Here is a 22,758-nt window from a genome sequence, read left to right on the forward strand (position 1 = left end):
ATGAGTCATACCTCTGGGCTCAGGACTAGTCCAAACATGCCTCTGTGGCTACCTGCAGTTTTTCCCTGCTTGCTCTCCTCCCTGTGAGAAGGGGAACCAATCAGAGTTACTGGCGGGAAGCTGCCAGGGTTTGCCTTTAAAAACAGACATTTTTGAACAGACTTCAGAAAGGTTCTTGCATTGCTGCCTGGTCTGATCAGCCAGGGGTTCTGGGGGGTCCTTTCTCCGCTCTTGTTTTATTTTTGAGCGTACCCCCGTTTTTTGAACCCCCTCCCACGAAGAACGAATTGCTACCTGAGAGATCTCCTGATTATCAAGACTGTACCGAGCCTTCTGATGTTCTTGCTGCTTCTGCCTCTGTTGCTGCCTTGGGGGATGGTAAGAATCCCTCTGTGAAACTTTCTGTACTTTTATTTTATTATCCTGGCTCTGTCTCCCCAGCACACAGACTCAAGCTAAACCTTGGTCTGTGTCCTAAAACCTCTCTTACCGCCCCCCCATCCTGGCTGCTGGCTCTGTCTCCCCAGCACACAGACTCAAGCTAAACCTTGGTCTGTGTTTTAAAAACCTCTCTCTTAAACCCCGTGGCACTCTGCCACTAAAAGTAAGTTGGTGCTGCTGCTAAGCTCTGCTCCTGTGGGCTTTGCCCTGGACTCATGGTTTTCAGCTGTATCCACTGCTGCAGCCACCTCCCTTGGCTTCCTTGGGGGCTGCCTTGGGAGCTGTATTCTGGGGCACATACCACTCTGCCCCCTGTAACTTCCCCATAGCATAAGGTACACCATAGATTTTGTTTCTTTAGTTTAATAAGTCATAGTTTGTTAAGATTGTAAAGCTTGTAAGTCTCACCTGCCTTGCTATAGTTCGTTGTTTTGTTGCTCCATATAAGCTGCTTGTTGCAGTTTGCTTAGAATTGTGATATTTGTTGTTTTGCCTAGTCATTGGTTAAGATAGATTTAAAAAGTCATTGCCTGATTGTATTCTGTACCTGTTTGTTACTTTGTAGAAGCTGCTTGTCATTTTATATAAGTTTGATTAAGTTAAAGGATAGATAAGGTTCTTGCTGTTCCAATCTTCCCATCTGAACATCCCAAACCCCTTGCTGCTTTTTTCCCCTGTGTCTGCATCACCATCCGAACTTCCCAAACCCCTTGCTGCTTTTTTCCCCTGTGTCTGCATCACCATCTGAACTTCCCAACCCCCACCACACACACTGCTCTGTTGTCCTTACCTCGCAGGGCTTCAGAGTCTCTCGCTGCTTGCAGCTGCATCTCTCATCAGTTGCCACTATCATTCCCCCCCCCCCTCCTGTTTCTTGACCCAGCCTTTGGGTACACTCTTGCTATCACAGCCTCACAAATTAAGTCTACACTGCATAATTTCACTTATCACCCATATTGTATTATTGCACTGTGATTCACATATTACTTCCACCTTTCTGTTATACTTTGTATTTGCATTAATACTATTGTGTTACATTGTGTATAAGGTCACCTACCACGTGATGCATTCTATCTAAGATTGTTGACCATTCTATATAGAAGCTACTATTTTATTTTGCATTTCCCTTTGGTATGTTTTACATTCCACATTGTATCTAGAGCTGTTTCTATATAAAGTTGAGTTGCTTATTAACTGTACTGTATCCCATTGTGCTAAACCCCACTTACTGTACCCCACTGTTAGAACTCCCTACACTGTTCAATAAGAACCCCCCCCACCATCATTGTCTATTGTAAACACCCTATACACCCCATTCCATTGTATTTCATTGTTAAATTCTCACCACTCCCTTTTTCCTTTAATAAAGTTTATTTTGCACCCCACCCGTGTGGTAATTGCTCCCCAAGATCCCATATACCTGCTGGCAGGGACACTCAGGAGGTCATCTAGTTTAACCCCCTGCTCAAAGCAGGACCAATCCCCAGACAGATTTTTGCCCCAGATCCCTAAATGGCCCCCTCAAGGATTGAATTTACAACCCTGGGTTTAGCAGGCCAATGCTCAAACCACTGAGCTATCCGTCCCCACCACCTCATGCAGTGATATTGAAGGCAGCTGATACATCCCGTGGATAGACACGTACATCTTCACCAGGTGACACACTGCTGGAGCAGTTTTGCAGCAACTTTCTCAATGATTTTACCCAAAAATGGTAACTGGAGATCTGAGCATGATTGGAGGGTTTGTCAGCATCAAGAGATGGTTTCTTGAGCAAAGATGACATCTTTCTGTACCATCCAGGAAGGAAATGGATCTAACTCTCAAGCCACAGCCCACAAATCTGCCAGACCTCAACAAGGTCTCACAAGCTGAAACTCAAGCAGAGAAGATGTGTGTTTGTCCTTTCAAGAACTGGTTCTGTTATCATGAAGGCAGGTAATTCTATCTGCATCTAGATGATTATGGGCCCAATACGCCACTGTGTTCCTCCAGATTTACACCAGGGAAACTCCATTGAAACTATTTTCATGCAAGGTGTAACAGACACCTCGTCCCTTTCCCCTCCAGTACTACCCCCTCAAAAATCAAGAACCACAGTGTGGTCAGCTACATCAGAAGGACTAATAACCACCTAACAGAGGATATGTCTACACTTTGACCTGGGGCTGTGATTCCCAGCTCACATTAGCCCTCATTGAGTTGGCATGCTAAAAATAGATAGTAGCCATGGCAGCACAAGTGATGGGAGGGACTAGCTGCTCTGAGTATGTACCTAATATCACTAGTAAGCAAGCACTTGTGGCACATAGCCATTCCTGCTGCTTACGCTTCCGTGGCTACTTTCAATTTTTAGCATGCTAGCTTGTCGAGAGTTAGAGAGAGTGTGTCCCCTCAAGCTGGGAATTACACCTGCATCTCAAGGAGTAGACATACCCACGTCTGGCTGTGGGACCATATGGTAGCCCAAAGGAATTTTTCATGTGAACACTGAAGTCCCACAGAACAATTTGTCTCAGTGATTTTATTGCCACTGTGAAAGGGAAACCCGATTAGCTCAATGGCATAGAGTAGTGGGGGCAGTTTAAAATTTGGTTCTACTCTGAAATGATGTAAAAGTGTAAAAACAAAATCTTGTGGATCTTCAAATGTATTCTTGTTTTTATTCAGTCATTTCTGCTTATTTCATTGACAAATTTCTAATAGTATTGGTCAGAAAACAAAACAAAAAATGTGAATTTTTTCTTTGTCAAAATTTTATTTTGACAGACATTTTCTGACTCATGTCACTGTTCTTTACTCCTGTGAGTGCAGTCATCAATGCAACTGCTAAAGAAAGTGAGAGCATGAAAGCGAGCACTGGATTCTATGTGCAAAGCCACCAAAGGCAACAGGACTGCACTGGTGTCACCGTGGGTTTAATTTAGCTTGCTGGTGATTCATGACAAGGAAAGAACCCAGACTGACTCATAGGTCCTAGGTTCAGTTTGCAGAGCTGACAGTTGGCAAAAATATGGGATGGGGGTTTTTTTGTGGAAATGGAGTAAATTGACATGGAAATCTCTGAAATATGGTAAGCTAACATTCATCATCTGTTCAGTTAGAGTGGTGTTCCTTTTCCCCCCATTTATTCCTAGAATAACACACAACTTTCTCACTCCTCAAAATGTCTATGACAACTGAGATGCGTAAAACTTGTTAAAAAGAAAAAGGAAGGCGGATGGGGGGATATCTACATTATTATCATTATTTTCAAAATTTGAAGCACTCAGAATGTGGTCATTTTGCTCCAGTGGAGTCCAAGTCTGCATCCCTTATTCATGTTCAATAGAACATACATGAGTTGTCCTACTGAATGATTCACATTAGTAAGTTCATAGATTCCAAGGCCAGAGGGGACCATTGTGATCATCTCATTTGACCTCCCATATAACTAGGGCCCTACCAAATTCATGGTCCATTTTGGTCAATTTCATAGTCATAGGATTTTAAAAATCATATATTTCATGATTTCAGCTATTTAAATCTCAAATTTCAGAGTATTGTAATTGTAGGGGTCCTGACCCAAAAAAGAGTTGTGGGCGGCAGGGGGACTGCAAGGTTATTGGAGGGGGGGTGTTGCAGTACTGCTACCCTTACTTCTGCGCTGCTGCAGGCGGTGGTGCTGTCTTCAGAGCTGGGCAGCTGGAGAGCGGAGGCTTCTGGCTGGGAGCCCAGCTCTGAGGGTAGAGCTGCCTCCAGCAGCAGTGGAGAAGTAAAGATAGCATGGTATGGTATTGCCACCTTTACTCCTACACTGCTGCCTGCAGAGTTAGACCTTCAGTCAGAGCCGCCACTCTCTGGCCACCCAGCTCTGAAGGCAGCAGCGCAAAAGTAAGAGTGGCATGGTATGGTATTGTTGCCGTTACTTCTGTGCTGCTTCTGGCAGGTTGCTGCCTTCAGAGCTGGGCACCCACCCAACAACCACCACTTTCCAGTCACCCAGCTCTGAAGGTAGCACCCCTAAAATAACCTTACAACCCCTGTGAAATTCCCTTTTGGGTCAGGACCACCAATTTGAGAAACATTGGTTTCCCCTGTGAAATCTGTATAGTATAGGGTAAAAGCACAGAAAATACCAGATGTCATGGTCCATGATGACTTTTTCATGACCGTGAATTTGGTAGGGCCCTATGTATAATGCAGGCCATAGAACTTCTTCAAAATAATTCCTAGAGAAGATCTTTTACAAAAATATCCAATTTTGATTTAGAAATGGTCAGTGATAAATAATCCACCATGACTCACAGTAAATTGTTTCAGTGGGTAATTACCCTCACTGTCAAAAATGTATGGCTTATTTACACCTTATTCCATCATTGCAAATGAGGGTTGCAGGTTCAAATACTTCATAAATAGGTTTCTTCTGCTCACCATACCAAAGCCCCAATTCTAAATAAATTAATATCTTTCTTCAATTGGTCCCTCAGCTATATATTGAAGCAGATGATGCTCTCCCATGAAGACTTTAGAATATGTGGCTTCTGAGAAAATTACCCATGAGTTACTGAAATGACTACAAAATGCTCTAGATAGTTTATTCAGAAACTCCAGCCTAACCTGTAGGGCTGACTTACCTGACATAGGCATGCCCAAGTTAAGACAAGACAACCCTGAACAAATAATTGCTGAAACAACTAACCACGGTGAATATGTTTCTAGAAAATAAGGGAGGCAGAAACTAACTAAACTAACAATTGTCAGTATGTTTATAATAATAATATAATATATGTCTATCTCATAGAACTGGAAGGGTCCCTGAAAGGTCATTGAGTCCAGCCCCCTGCCTTCACTAGCAGGACCAAGTATTGATTTTGCCCCAGATCCCTAAGCAACCCCCTCAAGGATCGAACTTACCACACTGGGTTTAGCAGGCCAATGCTCAAACCACTGAACTATCCCTATTCCATATATCAAAGTAGACAGAAACAACCTGAACTGATAAGTTTGCCTTATGCACTCTTCAAAGCAATTGGTCTTTACATGCAAGAAGTATAGATGTTAGTAACTAGGAAAGATGTATATAAACTGTGTAGGGTGACCAGATGTCCTGATTTTATAAGGACAGTCCCAATATTTGGGGCTGTGTCTTATATAGGCGCCTATTTACCCTCCATCCCCTGTCCCAATTTTTCACACTTGCTGTCTGGTCACCCTAGAACTGTGTGATGTGTGACATGAATTGGAATCGTGGTAATACTCTGTACCTAACCTCCTTGCGTCTTAGTCTGTCCAGCATGGACAAAGAGCTGTTACTTGCCTAATAAAGTAACCTGAGTGACGAGCTGGAGTTGAACTGAATTTTTTTTTTTATCCCAGAGAACTAGACGAAGCGTTCTCCCCAAATTGGATAAGGTGTTCTGAATAAGCAGAAAAGGTCTTGGAGGAAATCTCAGCATCACTGGTGCTGTGACTTGGATCTGTGTCTGAATTAGGTGACCCAGATCCACTTGTCTGGAACAGGTAACATAGGTTTTGTTATACGTAGCTTTACTGGTGATACTCACAACCTAACATTTAAGCAATGGCATTATTAGATGGGTTTAAATTGAGGAGATTTCTACTGCATTAGAGAAATGGGTTAAATCCAAGGGAAGGCCCTTTGGATTCCCCAGGGAGGTCTTGGGGGGAAACTGGTCCAAGTAGAAAAGAAACTCCAATAGGTTTGGATAAAAAGTGAAGAACCAAAGAAACAAAAACAAACAGAAACAAACGTGTTGTTACAGGGATTAATTTTGGGACTAGGAACCCCGTGTAAGGAAACTAGAGAGCAAGGCTTTAAGTAAGTAAGGTGGAGAAGGAGAAATGTGAACTGAAAGAGAAAAAAAAAGAATTATATTAGGTGCGTGCTGAGCAATCCAATGAATCTTTAGAAATCTATAGAGCCAATACATAAGGCAGTAGACGTGCTGATGGAATGAGGAGTGACAAACCTAATATCCTTGGTGTGTAATTTTCCTGCATAGCCAGTGAAAAAGCCAGCAGGTGGGTCAAAATTAACAATAGAAGTGTAAACAACAAAAATCTATGGCTCCTATAGTATCAGGTTATTCTGAAATGATTGCAAACTCTCTCCTAAAATGAAGTGGTTTCAATATTGGCGATTAGTAATGGTTTCTGGATGTTGCCCCTGTTCCCGGAATGTCAGTATAGAACAGTGTTTATGTGGGGAGAAATGCAGTATGTGTGGACCATGTTACCCCCGGGGTACAAAGACTCTCCAGTATTTTTCATGGACAGATGAAACCGAGACCTAAGGACCTTTCTGAGCCTGCAAGGCTCATTTGGAATGATGTATTGGTGCAGTCCCCCACTGAGAAGGAACACAGACAGGATCTCTCTGAGCCATTCCAGGGCTTGCAGCAGGCAAGGTTAAAGATTAACAGTGGAAAAGCACATTTGGTTCACAGAAAGGTTACATTCTTGAGGGCAACAACAGATGAGGAAGGATGTAGTAGTGATCATCATAGAGATGAATTAATTTCCAAATTGCTAATCCCTCCTGATAAGCGAGCATTAGTAGCATTACAGCTACTTTTGGGGATCACCAGATTTGGTAGGGGATTCTCCCCATTTCATGTGGAAGCTGCTAGTCCTTTGAGTTAGTTCGTGAGGGCCCCCCACCGTGATCGGCAGGAAGAACACACTGAAGTAGTGGTAAAGCTGAAACAGCTTTTGGGGAGTGCTCCAGTGTTGGAAGGTCCAAATGAAAGTAAACCGTTCTTTATGTACTCTTCAGTAACTCCAGTTGGCACAGGGGTGGTGGTTTATGCAGAAATATGGAAATCAGGATCAATTAGTATACTATTGCAAAGTGTGGAACCTCAATACATTTGATGGGAGAAAATTGTGTTGACTGTGTACTGGGCAATCATTAAAAACAAATCTCGGTTGGAGGACAGAAGCTGTTCATTGCTAGTTACCTCCCTCAAGATACTGCTGGGGGGAAAAGTATCAGCTGGACAGAGTTAGCATTGGATTCTGGCATTGCAGGAAGAAAATGTGGAGGCAGTACGGCTAAAAGAACCAAAGGAATGTGTGGCAGGGATCCGCAGAAAGAATGCCCCATGAACGAGAAGTTAGCTCAGCTAGCACTTGACAGCTAATCTTTAAAGAACTAAATGGTAACAAGGTTAGAGAGGAGGAGACTTGGTATACAGATGTCAGTAGCCATTATGTAAAGGGACAAAGGAAAGGAGGCTAGATAGCAGCGAAGCTGAGAGATGAAGTGACTGTAAATACTTTGCTGTATAACTGTGGGAATAAGTCAGAACTAGCAGCTATTGTTAGAGTACTGATGGAAGAAAAAAGGGTCCTGCTCTAAGCTTACTGTTGTCTTGGAGTTGGCTTGGGTGTTCAGGGGAGCTGTGCTGATGCTGGCCTGGTGGGCTCAGAACACGTATTGTGCTATGGATGAAGGAGAAATCAAGTTAATCACTACATGGATGATGGGATGGATTGCACCTTCAGCAAGTTCACAGATGACAATAAGCTGGGAGGAGAGGTAGAAATGCTGGAGGGTAGGGATAGGGTCCAGAGTGACCAAGACAAATTGAAGGATTAGGCCAAAGAAATCTGATGAGGTTCAACAAGTACAAGTGCAGAGTCCTGCACTTAGGAAGGAAGAATTCCATGCACTGCTACAGCCTGGGGACCAGCTGGCTAAGCAGCAGTTCTGCAGGAAAGGACCTGGGGATTACAGTGAAAGAGAAGCTGGATATGCGTCAGCGGTGTGCCCTTGTTGCCAAGAAGGCCAATGGCATATTGGGCTGAATTAGTTGGAGCATTGCCAGCAGATCGAGAGAAGTGATTATTCCCCTGTATTCGACTCTGGTGAGGCCACACCTGGAGTACTGCATTCAGTTTTGGTCCCCCCCCCACTATAGAAGGGATGTGTACAAATTGGAGAGAGTCCAGTGGAATGCAACAAAAACGATTAGGGGGCTGGGGCACATGACTTACGAGGAGAGGCTGAGGGAACTGGGGTTATTTAGTCTGCAGAAGAGAAGAGTGAGGGGAGATTTGATAGCAGCCTTCAACTACCTGAACGGGGGTTACAAAGAGGATGGAGCTAGGCTGTTTTCAGTGGTGGCAGATGACAGAACAAGAAGTAACGATCTCAAGTTGCAGTGGGGAAGGTATAAGTTGGATATTAGGAAACACTATTTCCACTCGGAGGGTGGTGAAGCACTGGAATGGGTTACCTAGGGAGGTGCTGGAATCTCCATCCTTGGAGGTTTTTAAGGCCCGGCTTGACAAAGCCCTGGCTGGGACGATTTAGTTGGTGATGGTCCTGCTTTGAGCAGCAGATAGGACCAGATGACCTCCTGAGGTCTCTTCCAATCCTAATATTCTATGATTCTATGACGGATAATATGACTAAACATTTTGAAAAAGAACAGATATGGTAAAAATCTGAGCACACAGAAGGAAAGATCCTGGCATAGATGGTTCTGTGAATGCTCAATACAAGGGAAGACATCTACCTTGGAGGGAGGTTGGGCTCAACTAGTCACCAAAGAGAAAATGAATGAGGTGATACAGCTCAGTGCAACTGTGTGCGCAGTGGGATAGCCCCACTTTTCTGTTAGGATGTCGTCAAGTCAGGGGAACCTGGATGAGTTTTGCCTAAACCTCACCTCTCTGATTCAAACTGGGACCCAGGCCCTATGGCTAAATATAGGGATTGAGGATAATAAGGCGGTGGCAGTTTTGGACAACACTGAATGGGAATCATTAGTGACAAATATTTTTGTGCCCATACCTCCCTTGTCCATTAACATAAAGCAGTAATGAGAAGCAGAGCAACTGATGCCCATTGACTAACTGATAGCCAAGCAACAACAAATTGGGGACAGTACTGTACAGACTATGGAAACATCCAGATGGACCGTACCAGTAGAAGGGATCTTGCATGCCATGCTGCGTACTTTAAGTTTAGTCTTAATGAGAGTTCAAATAAAAACAACTATTTTGGTCATAGGAATATGTTGCTGGATAATACAATTGAAAAAGCAAGCACAAAGAGAAATACGATGCAACTGAAACAAATGCTAACATAAGAGACAACAAAAAGGAGTGGAACGTGGGCTGACTGAGCTGACAAAACAGACCCAAGTTAAAACAAAAAGAACTCGAAAAAGTAACTGCTGAAACAACTAACTATAGTGGGTATGTTTATAGTACACAAAGTCGGCAGAAACAACCTGAACTGATAAGTTTACCATATGTAGTCTGCAAAGCAATTGGTTTTTTCATGCAAAAAGTATAGATGTATATAAACTGTGTAGTGTGTGACATGAATTAGAATTGTGGTATTACCCTGTACCTAAACCCCCTGCGTCTGGGCCTGTCTAGCAAGGACACACAGCTGTTACATGCCTAATAAAGTAACCAACGTGATGAGCTGGAGTTTGAGGGGTTTTTGAATCCAAGAGAACTGGATGAAGTGTTCTCCCAGAACTGGACAAGATGTTCTGAATAAGCAGAGTGGAAAAGGGGGGAAATCCCAACACAACTCAGCCAACATCGTTATAACATATGAACAACAAAATAACAATTTGCCTTACTGCCTTCATGCACGCAGTGTAATTGTACAGGACAAAAAAAAGTATTAAATGTCAACTGCACTAATGTATTGTAGTCTAGCTAGTGTATAAATGTTAATAACTACTTGAATTAAAAAAGGTTTTCTACCAATCACTATCTCTGGATTTCAAATTAAAAATTTAGCATTATTTCTGCATATGCAACATGATTATTCCATCTTCCCAAATGCTTTACTTGTTTGCACTTTATTTTACCTACTAAATGTGGACCTTATAGAACTGTTTAAAGTTCTCAGTAAAAAATAATAATTGTAAGTTATACTTCACATTATTACAATATGCTTTCATCTCAGATTCACTCACAACTGGCTTCTTCCCAGTTCTGTACAACACAATTTTCTACACAATAAGTCCATAAATTTACTGCTAAAAACCTATGCAAAGGCTATTCTAGGGTTGCATAAGCTATTGCTAAATGAGCTAAATTCTGCCCAGGCCAGCACAGATGTATTAGTGAGGAAAGGGGAGGGTAAGTGCTCAGGGAGCCTCTTTCTACCCCTCGTTCACCTGTGCACCGAGCCAGAAAAAGGCGGTTACTTGTACTCCTCAAGTGCTACGGGACAGCCAACTATCATATCTGATGACATTTCATAGCCACAGGAAAGCACATAACACAGGAAAGCATGGCCAGGGGCCCACTCTGGATGCAGCAGTATTAGTACCTGGCAGGAGATGCTGTGTGGAGAGAGGACTGCTATATCTTTTCAAGGCAGTAGTAAATGTCACTGCATCAACAAGCAAAATGGAACAAAATAGGTTACAGGTGTTTTCTTTAGTGCCATAAAATCTGCAATCTCAATATGTTGATGAACAACCCTAAAATTGGATGATATTAGAACATTAATATTCAGCAACAGAATAATTAGTCTCATAAGCTTGTTAAGGAAATATAGGTATAGAACTTTACTCCTGGAGAATAACTAGAAACTAAATAACATTAAACTGACTTCAACGGTTACCTAATGCATCTAATAAATACACGACATTCAGGCTCAAACCAGGCAGCAGCAAAATTTCTTGGCAAGTTCCACCAAGAAGTGGTATCTTAAACATAGATCCACTGATCTGCAGCCCAAGTCCTGTTTGCCAAGGGGCCCAGGGCCAAATACAATGTAAAGCCACAGAACCATGTGCAGGTCCTCACTACTAATGAAGAGTGGGTCCAAGAGAAATAGGTTGGGATTCGGGTGGCAGTGAGGTGCGGGCCCAGCCGCTGTGTTTGAATGTAGCATGTTACAGTGTTATGTGATACACATGTGATGTGTAACACCCTCATAATCCTACACTATAAGCAAACACAAATCAGTCATCAGTAGGAAGGCAAATCATGTGAAAGACCAAACATCAAGAGAACTGGGACCACCATAGAGTCACAGCCTAATAAAACAGCAGCAGGACTTCTGGTCCTCTAATATGAGGAGAGAAAAAACCATCCTCATCTCCACTATAAGTCAACAGTGCTGATAATCACCTCTTCTATCCTTCCCTGGAATCTTCTACCTCTCTAATCCAACATTGATGACACATATACATACATTTGTGTACTGAGCTCTCTATTTCATAGATATCATTTCCACTCCTCCTTTTCTGTTCTTTAATTCTCTTTCATTCATCTATTTGCATGTCCTATATCACTGTTAAAGGGAGAAGAAAGGTACCCTAACTAACTGGTTGCATCTGATGATTATATAGGATAGTCAGTTCCTTTCTATTTGTGATTCAGAGTAATTTATAAATTCTACCTCCACCAGCCCAGGTCCAAAACTTTTCCAATTCAGTCTGAGATAATGGAATTTGTAGCTATGTTCTCTACCCAACTCTACCATCTTCCTGTGTCCCCCTTCACCCCCAAACAATCTTCTGATGGGACACTGAAGACTGATTCATTAGACTCACCATTGTATTTTCAGTCACTCAGATGCATCCATGCATTCAAATCATCACACCACTATACACTTCTAATTTGTTCTTGTATCATGGTTATTATTATACCCAAACCAACTGGTCTGTTACTGTGAAATGCAAACAAATGCTAAATAGGCCTTATTCTGATTTCTCAGATGCTGATTTTATATCCACGTTACTCAGTTGTAGTCACTCTTGATTTACAAAAGCGTGAGTTCAGAATCAAGCCACATTGGCTTATCAAGCAATTGAGCTTTGGAGCCCTCATTAAAATAAATAAAATCACTGAAATTAGCAGCAGGGTATTTGAACAAATTGGATTGCGGTGACCTTTACAAGCTAGGTAAAATTTCTGGCAAACTGACAATCTCTCCAAAATAAAACACTGAACTTTGCTGAGTCATTTTTCTTTTTGGATATAATTTAGAGATAATTAGGGAACAAAGAAACAATCAAAGAAAATATGAATTCAGATACCACAAACATTAGACACAAGGATAAGGCACCAATAATGAACAAGGCAATGACAAAATGCAAAGGACACACCACTATTTGGATAATCATAGACTAATAGGATACTTAGACAGTTATTGCCATATTTTATGTTTGCACTTACCAACCTCCACAACACTAGAACAGTTGGGGTCTGTGAAGCCACTAGGACATTCACATGAAAAGAAGTCATCAGCCAACCCAGACAAACAGATGCCACCGTTTTCACAGGGGTTGGAATCACACACATCTCCTGTGAATTAAAGAAAAAGATTCTCAGTCTTTCATACAGGCCTCCCAAAACCCCTTACGTGATAATTTTAGTACAGCTAGATTATTGACAACCAAGAATAGACCAGCACAATGGCTCCAGATTCCTTTGAAAACCAAATACCTTCAGATCTACAATTCTACCCTGGGCTCAATTTTACATTTATTTAAAGAGACTCACATTTGTCCCAAGATTTTCATTTTGTACATAAAAGCTTTTACCAACAATAAAGACAAATAGGTTTCCATTTTTTTAAAAAAAGCATTTCATAAGAAACTGCCTTGATACAGTCAGATATTACCTTGCAGATGCAACACAAACCTTGAATCACTGAAAACAAAAATCTGATGATAATCAACAGAAGTGAAAGTAATTTGTGTGATTGAAAAGACTCTGCCCATTCCCACTTTCCCTTTGAAGCTACTGAGTGTACATCATCATTGCAGAATTAACTCAAGATCTTCCTTTGGTGTTGATTTTACCTGGCTCCACTCCTTACACACAACTATCCCATGAAGTTTAGTGGTGCTTTCAATCCTGGCTAGCTGGTTTATCTGGGGATATAGGCTAAAACCAGGTCAAGGCTTTTCCACGAGCTGGCAACCTGCCCACTTTGTAGTGAGAATGTAGGCTAAACTACTCAAGTTCTGATAGTCCTCCATTGCCTTCCCACAATTCCCCCTTTATTCCCCAAAGGACAAACAAGTTGTCCCAAAATTCACTGGGAAAGAGTTGCAGTGTGGTTCATTTGACCACATTACAAAGAACCATGGGATATGCTTAGTGACACTGTGGTGGGATGGGTTTCCACTCTGGTCAGAGAGGGGTTAAAGTGCTCATCTGAGCACAATGAGCCCCAATCCAGTGCACCTGTGAGGCCTGTTAAACCTTGAGAGGAGTGACTCCTTAAAAGGAAGGATCTAAACCCAGTGCACAGTGGCAATCAGAGGGAAGCAGAGCTAGAGCTTCTTAGTCCCACAGAGCCAGGGCATGCTCACCAGGAAAGCTGAGGAAGGGCCTATACTGCCTGGACCCTTTTTTATTTTGTTTGTTTTTTTCTGGTGCCCAGCATGCTCAGCCTGTTCCTCTTGGACACACGGAGGATTAGGAACTTGTCTCTCCGTCACAGAGTATTTAGTTTTTGCCTTCCAGAGAATTGTGGGGTAAGCTTGGACTGTTTTGTGAGCTGCAGGATTATTTTGTTGCCTTTTTTGTTTTGGACTGTTGTTATGGCCAGAGAGGAGATCCACTGCCCCAAGACTTGCAGATGGAAGGCCACACCCAACACTTCAAACCAGTGCTCCAGTGACATCTACATATAGAGAGGGATGTCTGAAATGAGAGAGGTGCCCCCCCATCATCCCAAGGAGGCACCCTAAAGAGACAACCTTTGGCAGATGCACATGGATGGGCACAGCGCTGGTGAGGCTATCGTAATTCGGGTATGGATTTATGCCCAGGCTAGGCTAACCCAGATACGAATTACTTGTGCTAACTTTGCAGTGAAGACATATCCTCAACTGGGTCTCCTGGCTGAAGAGTCTGTGCCTCTCTCTTCTGACCTCACTTTGCATCAGATTGCTTTGTTTGTAGCATCTGAGGGAGTTAGTTCAATGTAGTGCAGATGAGACTAGAGAAGTGTCCAGAGCTGTGTGAACTGGACTATAAAAGTGTGCTCAATTTTAATAATCTAAAGCTATGTTAGTATCATAGGCAAGTAAAAGTATGTGTGCCATGGATTTATAACTTGGCAGAGTCACTGTGAAATGTTCTATCACTTTAAGACACTTCAGATTTATAATGTAAACTTGGAGCCTGCTACAAAGCCCATGGAAGTCAATGGGAGTCTTACCATTGATATTAGTGGACTTTGGATTGTGCACTTGATCTCCATTATATATAACCCCATGTCACCAAGGACAGGTATATCTAGATTCCAGGAAAAAATGGTATCAGCTACTGGCATGTTTCAGGGCCCATTGTTACAGAAATACTCCCTCTGACCTCTCGTGTCTGACCCAGAGTCCCGTGATGTCAATTTGTTGCTCAGATAGTAAACTGCATATTGAGATGCTGATTTCTTATGCTCTTCCCCACTGTGCAAAACAGGTCCATGAGAATAAAAATGTTTTTTGATTTTATGTTAACGTCTGGCCTTATAAACCACAGAAGCACAGTTCACTTAGTTTAGTAGCAGAACTCCAGAACTGAATTTCCTTGTATTTTATGTTTGAATGGGTCATGTTGTAATATTGCTAATTTGCACTTCAAACATTTTTTAGTTTCTATTCATTCTATTCTATCCATGATATGGAATTCTATATGTCAATCAAAACTTGTTACTCATGCATGTGAATTCACAAATCTGAAAGGAATGCTCAGTTGTTATACAAGCAACATTACACACACACACATAATTACACCATCGTTCTCAGACAGGTGATCAATGAAGAATTTTACCATTCATATTTTAGTGTGATTAATAATATACTTCAAAACTACCAACAAGTACTTGTATAATAGTTTTGCTAATCTCAACTAAAATAAAACAAATCTCTATGGGGATTCTTTTCTTTGTTTTTAAAGATTAAATAGAGTGACATTCTACAATTTAGAATGAGTTGTTTGTTTGTTTTGTTTTTTGGGTCGGTTGGATGCTTCCTTTTTTAATTAAAGAGATGTTTTTGCATCTAATTTTTGTTCAAAGAGTACCAAGGGAAACTTACTTGTCTGTATCAGTGGAGTGAAAGATTAGGCACAGTCATATGCACTGAAATAGATCTTGAAGCCCAGGAAGATCTTCCCAGAGGGGCCATTACAGACAAGTCAATGTCTGAACTGCCTACACATGCAAACTGGCAGATGAAAGACTAACACTCTCAAATGGGGCTACTCTAATAACACAAATATATGCAAGTGAAGTGTAGACCATGGAGCACCTGTTTGTTTGCTGACTCATTGGGGAGGCCTGTATGAAGGAGAACCTTGTTGCAGCAACAGAAAGAGCCATCACTTGTGCATGGTTCTGGAAAAACATCTAGTTTGTGATAAGGACACAAGTAGTAGTAGTGAGTACTAACCAATGTGGATTCTGTTATATATTATTAATCACATATGCATGGTTGCGGTGTTGATGGGGGAAATTCAAATACTTTTATCATTTTTTGACATATAAATTAGCCTTAAGATCAGTATCTAGTGGGAGAATTCCAAATTAAAAGAATAATCACATGTAAAAAATTCACTTTATAGTAGTATAAAAGCTTTCCATTATTGAATTCTGTATTTCTAATGCAAAAAACTCAAGCTGACTTTTGAGTATGCCAAGTTTAAATTGGTCTCATGGAATAGGCCATTTTAGATTTGACATGTGTATGTCTGCTCCCTGGTAACTCTATATCCTGCCAATTGTACATCGATGAGAGGGGTAATTGGCTCAAAGACAGAGCCGATGATATGCCCTTCCATTTTTTAAAGCATATGTTTTAAATTCCTCCTGAGGTTGTCTGTTTATTTGGGGAGCAAAGAATGCTAGATCTTGACCGCATGGGGCTCATTTAGGCATTTCTGCAGTGAAGATAGGGTGGTATGGGCCCAATTAATACCACCATTGGAAGAGGATGCTCTGAGAAGTGTATTCCCTACAATGCTATTAATTAATTTGGAGGAGAAACACTGATTGAACAGTGTGGAAGTTCTCAGTAACATTAAAAGGGACCTTTTGGATTTAAATAAGATATTTCCTGTTTTTTGTGCTGTTCTGATCTTTAACAACACAAGCCAATGAACCAGAAAGTCTTCATGGGATTAAAGGGAGCAAGCACTTAATGGGAGCAGAATTCGGCCCTAAGTCAAAGGGAGCTTTGACTTAATGTCTTGAATGGGAGCAGGATGCATGCCTAGATTTTCCATTTTTAGCCATTACTTGACATCTTGCACTATGAACAGACTGTGTATAATTATCCAAAGGATTGCATGTGATGTGTCTACTGTATGGTTATCATAATCATTTGAAAATGTACCTACATATAATATTTAAAGAGTTATGTAGCTATACATGAAATTATGTTCTCAAAGCCTGGGAGTTAAGGTAGGTAAACAGATGACCTGTTTAAGACCTGTTCCTTCCAGGAAGAGGATAATAGACATTTATTTCATTAGATCGGTGTTGTGTATTATCTGCATTACAATATATGTGTCTATTTGCACACTGAACCAAAATGCTAATCAGAAGATTGTGGAAATTTAGAGAGTAAAGAGTAAATTTACAGGAAGAAATAAGACAGCAGGAGGGGATTCTCTGAGTAAAAAATACGGATTGTTGGAATACATCTAGGGGACAGAGCTACCCCTTCCTGCATCTTTCCACTGAGGAGGCAAGAGGACAGCGTGACTTGTCTCATGTACAGAAGACAACAGCCAAGCCTGGCTGTAATACACAGGAAGGATTTTGGCTGAGCTTTTGCTCTAAAAGACATGATAGTGACTAGTTAAGTAAGTCTAGGTTCTAGAACATGTGTTGTATTTTTATTTTATATGTAACCATTTTGTTTCCAGTCCTTCTACTTTCTTTCTCTAAAAGCTCTACTCTTTGTAAGAAACTTTTGCTAGTTTTCACTATAAATATAACTAAGTTCTGTGGGTTAAGTAGAGCTGTGAGCTCAAGAAAAACTGGTAAGCTGGGTGGACTGTTCCTTTGGGTGCAGTGAATCTGTGAACTGCAAGTGTCCAGTAGAACAGGGGCAGTACACTCAGAGGTGAGTGTGCTGAACACTCTTAATGGTTGCTTGCTAGGATCATCTGGATATCTCTCACCAAATCAGTTCTCTGTCATTGCAGTGGCCTTGGGCATTGATACCCAAATCCCCCCATTTTCTGCCTGAGAGCTATAATTTTTCAGTTTAATTTGACTAGGTTATTTGATTCAGTGCTGGGGTAACTGGTGGGATTTAGTGGCCTATGATGTGCAGGAGGTCAGATCACAAGATCTGGTGGTCGCTTCTGGCCTTAAACTCCATGACTATGACTCTTCAAGAGCAGGGGAGCTGGAATGCCAATGAGCACTGCCTGGGAGCTCTCAAAGAATTTTGGAGAATCAGCCAACATTCCTCCTTTGGGTCCTGGTTGCTAGACATCTGGTTCTAATATATCTTTATGGGTAAAACTTAGCCCTTAGTTATTTGTTCCCTGGTGAAATTACACAGTCACATACCTTTGGCTCTGTTATTCATTATTGTTTTAATGACATGTTAGCCTGCTGGAGCCTAAACAATTTGGATAAATCTGTCATGTTTTATTGTTGCTGTAAATTTGTAAGTGGTGGGCTATAAACCCAGTCTCAGTTATTAGTATGAATCTGTGGGGCAGCTGCAGCAATGCAAACTCTAACAACACAAACCAAAACAGAGTCCCATCAGAAGCCTTGCTATATTGACTAACTCATACAAAACAGCAGAGGACTAAAGAGGGAAAATGTATTATAGCAACTTTGAACTGCAATGATTAAAATTGGAACTTGGCATGACATCCTACGCAATGTAGTCAGGGAAATGAGAAAACTCAGGTACAAGTGATCAATAATTCTACTTAAGACTGGAAATAAAGTTCATGCAAATTTGCATACTCAAATTACTGAATCTTGCTTAAAATGTTAGCCCCCATATAATTTACTGCCTGTGAAATTGTGCAGAATAAAATAAATGTCACTTTTGAATCAACAATATGCCTCAATTTACATTTGTGGCACTTCAGAGGTCATTTTTGTTGAAATTGTATCAAAATGTATAACAAATTAGATTTCACTTAGACTTTGATTTAAAAGGCTCTGTTCTCTCAATAAGAGAGGCTTACTTGGGTTTACAGCTTGTTCTGACATAACTGATGATGGGATTTGTTACCATATAAGTACTGTCTGGTTTGCATATTATATAAAACTTTTAATACAGCCCTACAGTTTTAGGATATAATTCTGCAGTCAGGATGAGAAGGAGAGAGAAAGAACTGTAATCATAAGGCAAATTCTCCCAGTATTAGGCAATATCACATCTTCAGCTAAATGCACATCTATTTGTGCAACCACAATGACTTCCAATACATTTTTTTAATAAACAGCATAAAAATTGGTTTGCTGTTTACAAAATACAAATGAAACAATATTTTATGCTTGTTGTAACTTGCAACCAGAAATGCCTCTTAAAAATAAAAAAGGTGTGCTATGCTCATTTTCAAAGAAATGATCTCAGGTGCCTTTTAACCCCTCTATGCCCTTTGACATATTCTGATTCAACCATCATCTTTCAGTGAAATGTATGTTAAATACAGAAGTGCCATAATAGGGGTAATGTACGTGCTATAGCAGTGCTATTATAATAATCACAAGAGGTCAACTCCGGATGTTCTTACTCTGTTCTAACTCAAGACATAATTACAAAGACTTTAGGAACTTATCATATCAAGATTTTAGGATTCCATGCAAAGATGTGAGAAAAAAGTTAATGGCAGAACATTTGCTTGAAAGAAGAAACACACAGGTACAAAGTTGCCAGAGTTCATTAAACAACCTTGCTTTTTGCTTCTTTTTTGAGTCTGAGCTTTCTTGAAGGCAAAGGTCTGCTTGCAAATTTTCTATCATTTCTTTACAAGAGCATGAAATGGTGCAAGGTATGTAATCATACTAAATATATTTGTCCTGTAGCCAGCTTCACTTGGTGAGCCCTTTTATATTTTCCTCACTTGGTTCCAGCCAGACTGGCAGCAAAGATTTTTAAACAAACAGAACTCAAAACATCACCTTCATAACAAATTTTTTTTTCCCCATAGATATGTCTGATGGGGTGCAGTCTTTCAATTTCCCTCCACCACTGGAGGCTGTTCTGTTCACAGCTTATACGCAGAGAAGTTAGATAAAAAGAAATACCTGTGTTGGAAGATTTTAATGTAACACTACTTTATTTATTAGAAGTAACCAGAGAGAGAGAAAATAGCCTGCTCCCTAATGCAGCAAGGCATAACTCACCCCACCTTGTTTCCAGGCTGACTGTTGCTTCCAGATGTTTCACTATGGAGCTTCTTTGCCTGTAAGCAGGACCAGAAACCCCCACTGACTCTTAAAGTGATAAAATTCAATTCCAGCACAGTCCTCAAAACACCACAGAAGACAGGACAACCCATTTCAATCCATTCCCCTGATTCTAGGAGAGGTCAGCAGGCAAACAGTCCTTTTCCTGCTAGTGCCACCCCCCATTACAAGAGAAGAGACAGAGATATGATGATCTCTTTCCCAGAACTTGTTCTGGTTGGCTGGGAGAGGTTCAATCTTGTCCACTGTCTAGTCCCCTGGTCCCAGGCCCTTAAAGAAACAATAGGCTAGGTATTCCCCAAATACTAATTATTATGATAGGACCACTTCCTCTCTCTCTCTCTCTTAATATCGTCATCTGCCATTCCTTAAGGTCCTTGTCTGCTCCAGAACTCCTGGAATGGCGTAGCCTGGCCTCCCAGACTTACCCCTCTGGTTTTAAAAGGCATGCTCTTCTACATGTCCATTATGCACACATGAAGGGGAGGGCTGAAGATAGAAATCTATTGCAGAGAACTATTGCCTTGATACTAGGGAGGAAATTATGACCTTGAGTGTCTCTGAATCAATGGGGCAAAACTGGGCACTTCTACAGTATCACCAACCCTAAGTGTTCAAAAATCAGTCATACACTCAAAATCACGAGATTGGCTTAAATATTGTTATTTTAAAAAATAAATATTTGGGTTTTTTAATTTGTTTTTATGGTTTTGAACATTTAGGGTGCACTTGAGTAACATTTTTCATTCTTTTCTCTGCAACAACTAAAGATAGAAACTTAATTTTTCATTTAAAAAACAAAGTGAAATGTTCACTTCATATGATTCCAGGAGCTGGTACTTTAATAAAAACATCAAATATCGCAAGACATGATAAAATTGCAAAAGTTGGGGACATTGCCTCTACCATTCAAATAATGAAAACTGTACAAGACAAGAGGCCTCCAGGGACACAGGAAAAAGCATGTTGGGAAGAGGGCCTAGGTACATCTTTAAGAATTTGTGGCCTGTGACCCATCTCAGTGATTCTCTACCAACATCAAGGAGGAAGGGATAGGCATGACAGCTATGCCATGTTCACTGAACACATCGAGTTATATAACATGCGTTTCTTATATAGGTGCATTGGGACAGTAAAGGGTCGGCTTGCACATTCTCTTTCCTTGAGACGCCTGCAAAGAGACAGCTATAAACTGATCCTTTGTATTTAACTTGATGAAATACTTTCTAGTTAAGAGTATCACTCCTGCTTCTTTTTCCACCCTGGAAACATTCAGTTCTGAACAAATCTACAGTGCAAGACTTTGGGAAACTTTACATTTTATACAACGTGCCTTTGTAATTTTATAAAAACCCACAGATCATTGTAGAATCCTTCTTTACAGAATAGTGCAGTTCCTTGGTTGACAACAAAGGACAACCTGAAAGACGGAATTCAATTGCTGTATATAAATAATGCAACACATCATGATGGTAACAGTTAGTCCATCAATTCCTGTCAAGAATACAAACTTACCGTGACTTTATGAAAACAATCTTGTGATACGAAGGCTAGCTATACTGGATACACTGTGCAAACAAAAAATAACCATCCAGTAGTTTTCCTTATGTATTGTATTATTTTGTAAACCAATCCATAATTACTAAGTTGCAAAATTACAAATATCAGACAGCTACAGCCATAACTTATGACTTTGGGGTTGTACTTGACTGAGCTTATTAATTTTACTGAAAGAGTTCCACACAGTTTATCCTGCATCAGCAGGACCCTCAGACACACAACACCTGATCTATTAGCAGGCATTCCTATTCTGGATCTGGGAATGGAGAGATTATGTGTTTACTATTTATTTAAGCGTGATAATTTTATAAATACGGTATTTCGTCTGATTGTGTTACAATGCCAAGAATCATCATAGCCAGTGCTACTGGCAGAAGTGCAGCTAGGAGTACCATTTCCTAGAGATAACTAGGTGGTGATAGACCACAAAGAGTGACAAGAAAAATCCAGACTCTCAAGCCTCCAAAAATAGGTGAAAAGAAGTGATAAAAGGAGATGAATAACAGACTTCCTTTGGGTGCTCTTACACACACACACACACACACACTTTTATGGTATGAGAACAGGACGACACCAAATGAAATTTTAAAAGGTAGCAAAGTTAAATTGAAAGCACCAGATATTTTAATAGCTAGAAGTTGTACACAAGCGCTGCTATCTAGGATCAACTATATTGGATAATTTATCTTTGGATAACTAAACTAATTCTCTCATAGGAAAGGCAGTCACCACATTTGGCCACCTTACCAACAACATGTAGGAGAACAAGAAACTGACATTGAGTACTAAGATACGGTTCTCCCAGATGGGCTTTTTGAACACACTGCTGTTTGGTGACAAGACCAGGACTACCTATAGGCATGAGAGAAGTCTAGACACCTTCCACAAGTGTCGTTTTCACCATATTCTAAATATCAAGTAGGAATACAACATTCCTGACACTGAAATATTCGAGAAAGCAAAATTACTGAATCTAATCACTATTATCAAAACACCGATACTCCATTGGCTTAGTCATCAGCACCAGGTGGATGATGGACACATTCCAAAGGGTTTCCTGTACAGAGAACTTGCAAATGCTCCAAGGCCACTGGACTGACCTAGGCTCAGATTCAAGAATGCTTATAAGAGGGACATGAAAACTTTCAACACTGACACCACAAGCGGGGAAGATGCAGTTAGCCAGGGGTGGCTCCAAGCACCAGCATGCCAAGCACGTGCTTGGGGCAGCAAGCCACGGGGGGGCGCTCTGTCGGTTGCTGCGAGGGCGGCAGGCAGGTTGCCTTCAGCGGCATGCCTGCGGAGGGTCCGCTGGTCCCGCGGCTTTGGCAGACCTCCCGCAGGCGTGCCGATGAATCCGCGGG

The 22,758-nt window shown here is 41.0% G+C and overlaps 1 protein-coding gene across 1 annotated transcript in view; it reads right to left on the minus strand.

The window, feature by feature from the left end:
- Positions 1 to 20,283, minus strand: part of EDIL3 (EGF like repeats and discoidin domains 3) — a 329,399-nt gene extending 309,116 nt beyond the window's left edge. The window contains exons 1-3 of the mRNA XM_039544460.1: positions 20,263 to 20,283; positions 19,777 to 19,798; positions 12,610 to 12,738 (exon numbers count right to left, since the gene is read on the minus strand). Coding sequence (XP_039400394.1) covers positions 12,610 to 12,738; positions 19,777 to 19,798; positions 20,263 to 20,283 — 172 coding nt within the window. The remainder of the gene's footprint in view (positions 1 to 12,609; positions 12,739 to 19,776; positions 19,799 to 20,262) is intronic.
- Positions 20,284 to 22,758: the final 2,475 nt, after the last annotated feature.

Source organism: Mauremys reevesii, linkage group 6 (genome assembly GCF_016161935.1).
Source record: "Mauremys reevesii isolate NIE-2019 linkage group 6, ASM1616193v1, whole genome shotgun sequence".
Classification (NCBI taxonomy): domain Eukaryota; kingdom Metazoa; phylum Chordata; order Testudines; family Geoemydidae; genus Mauremys; species Mauremys reevesii.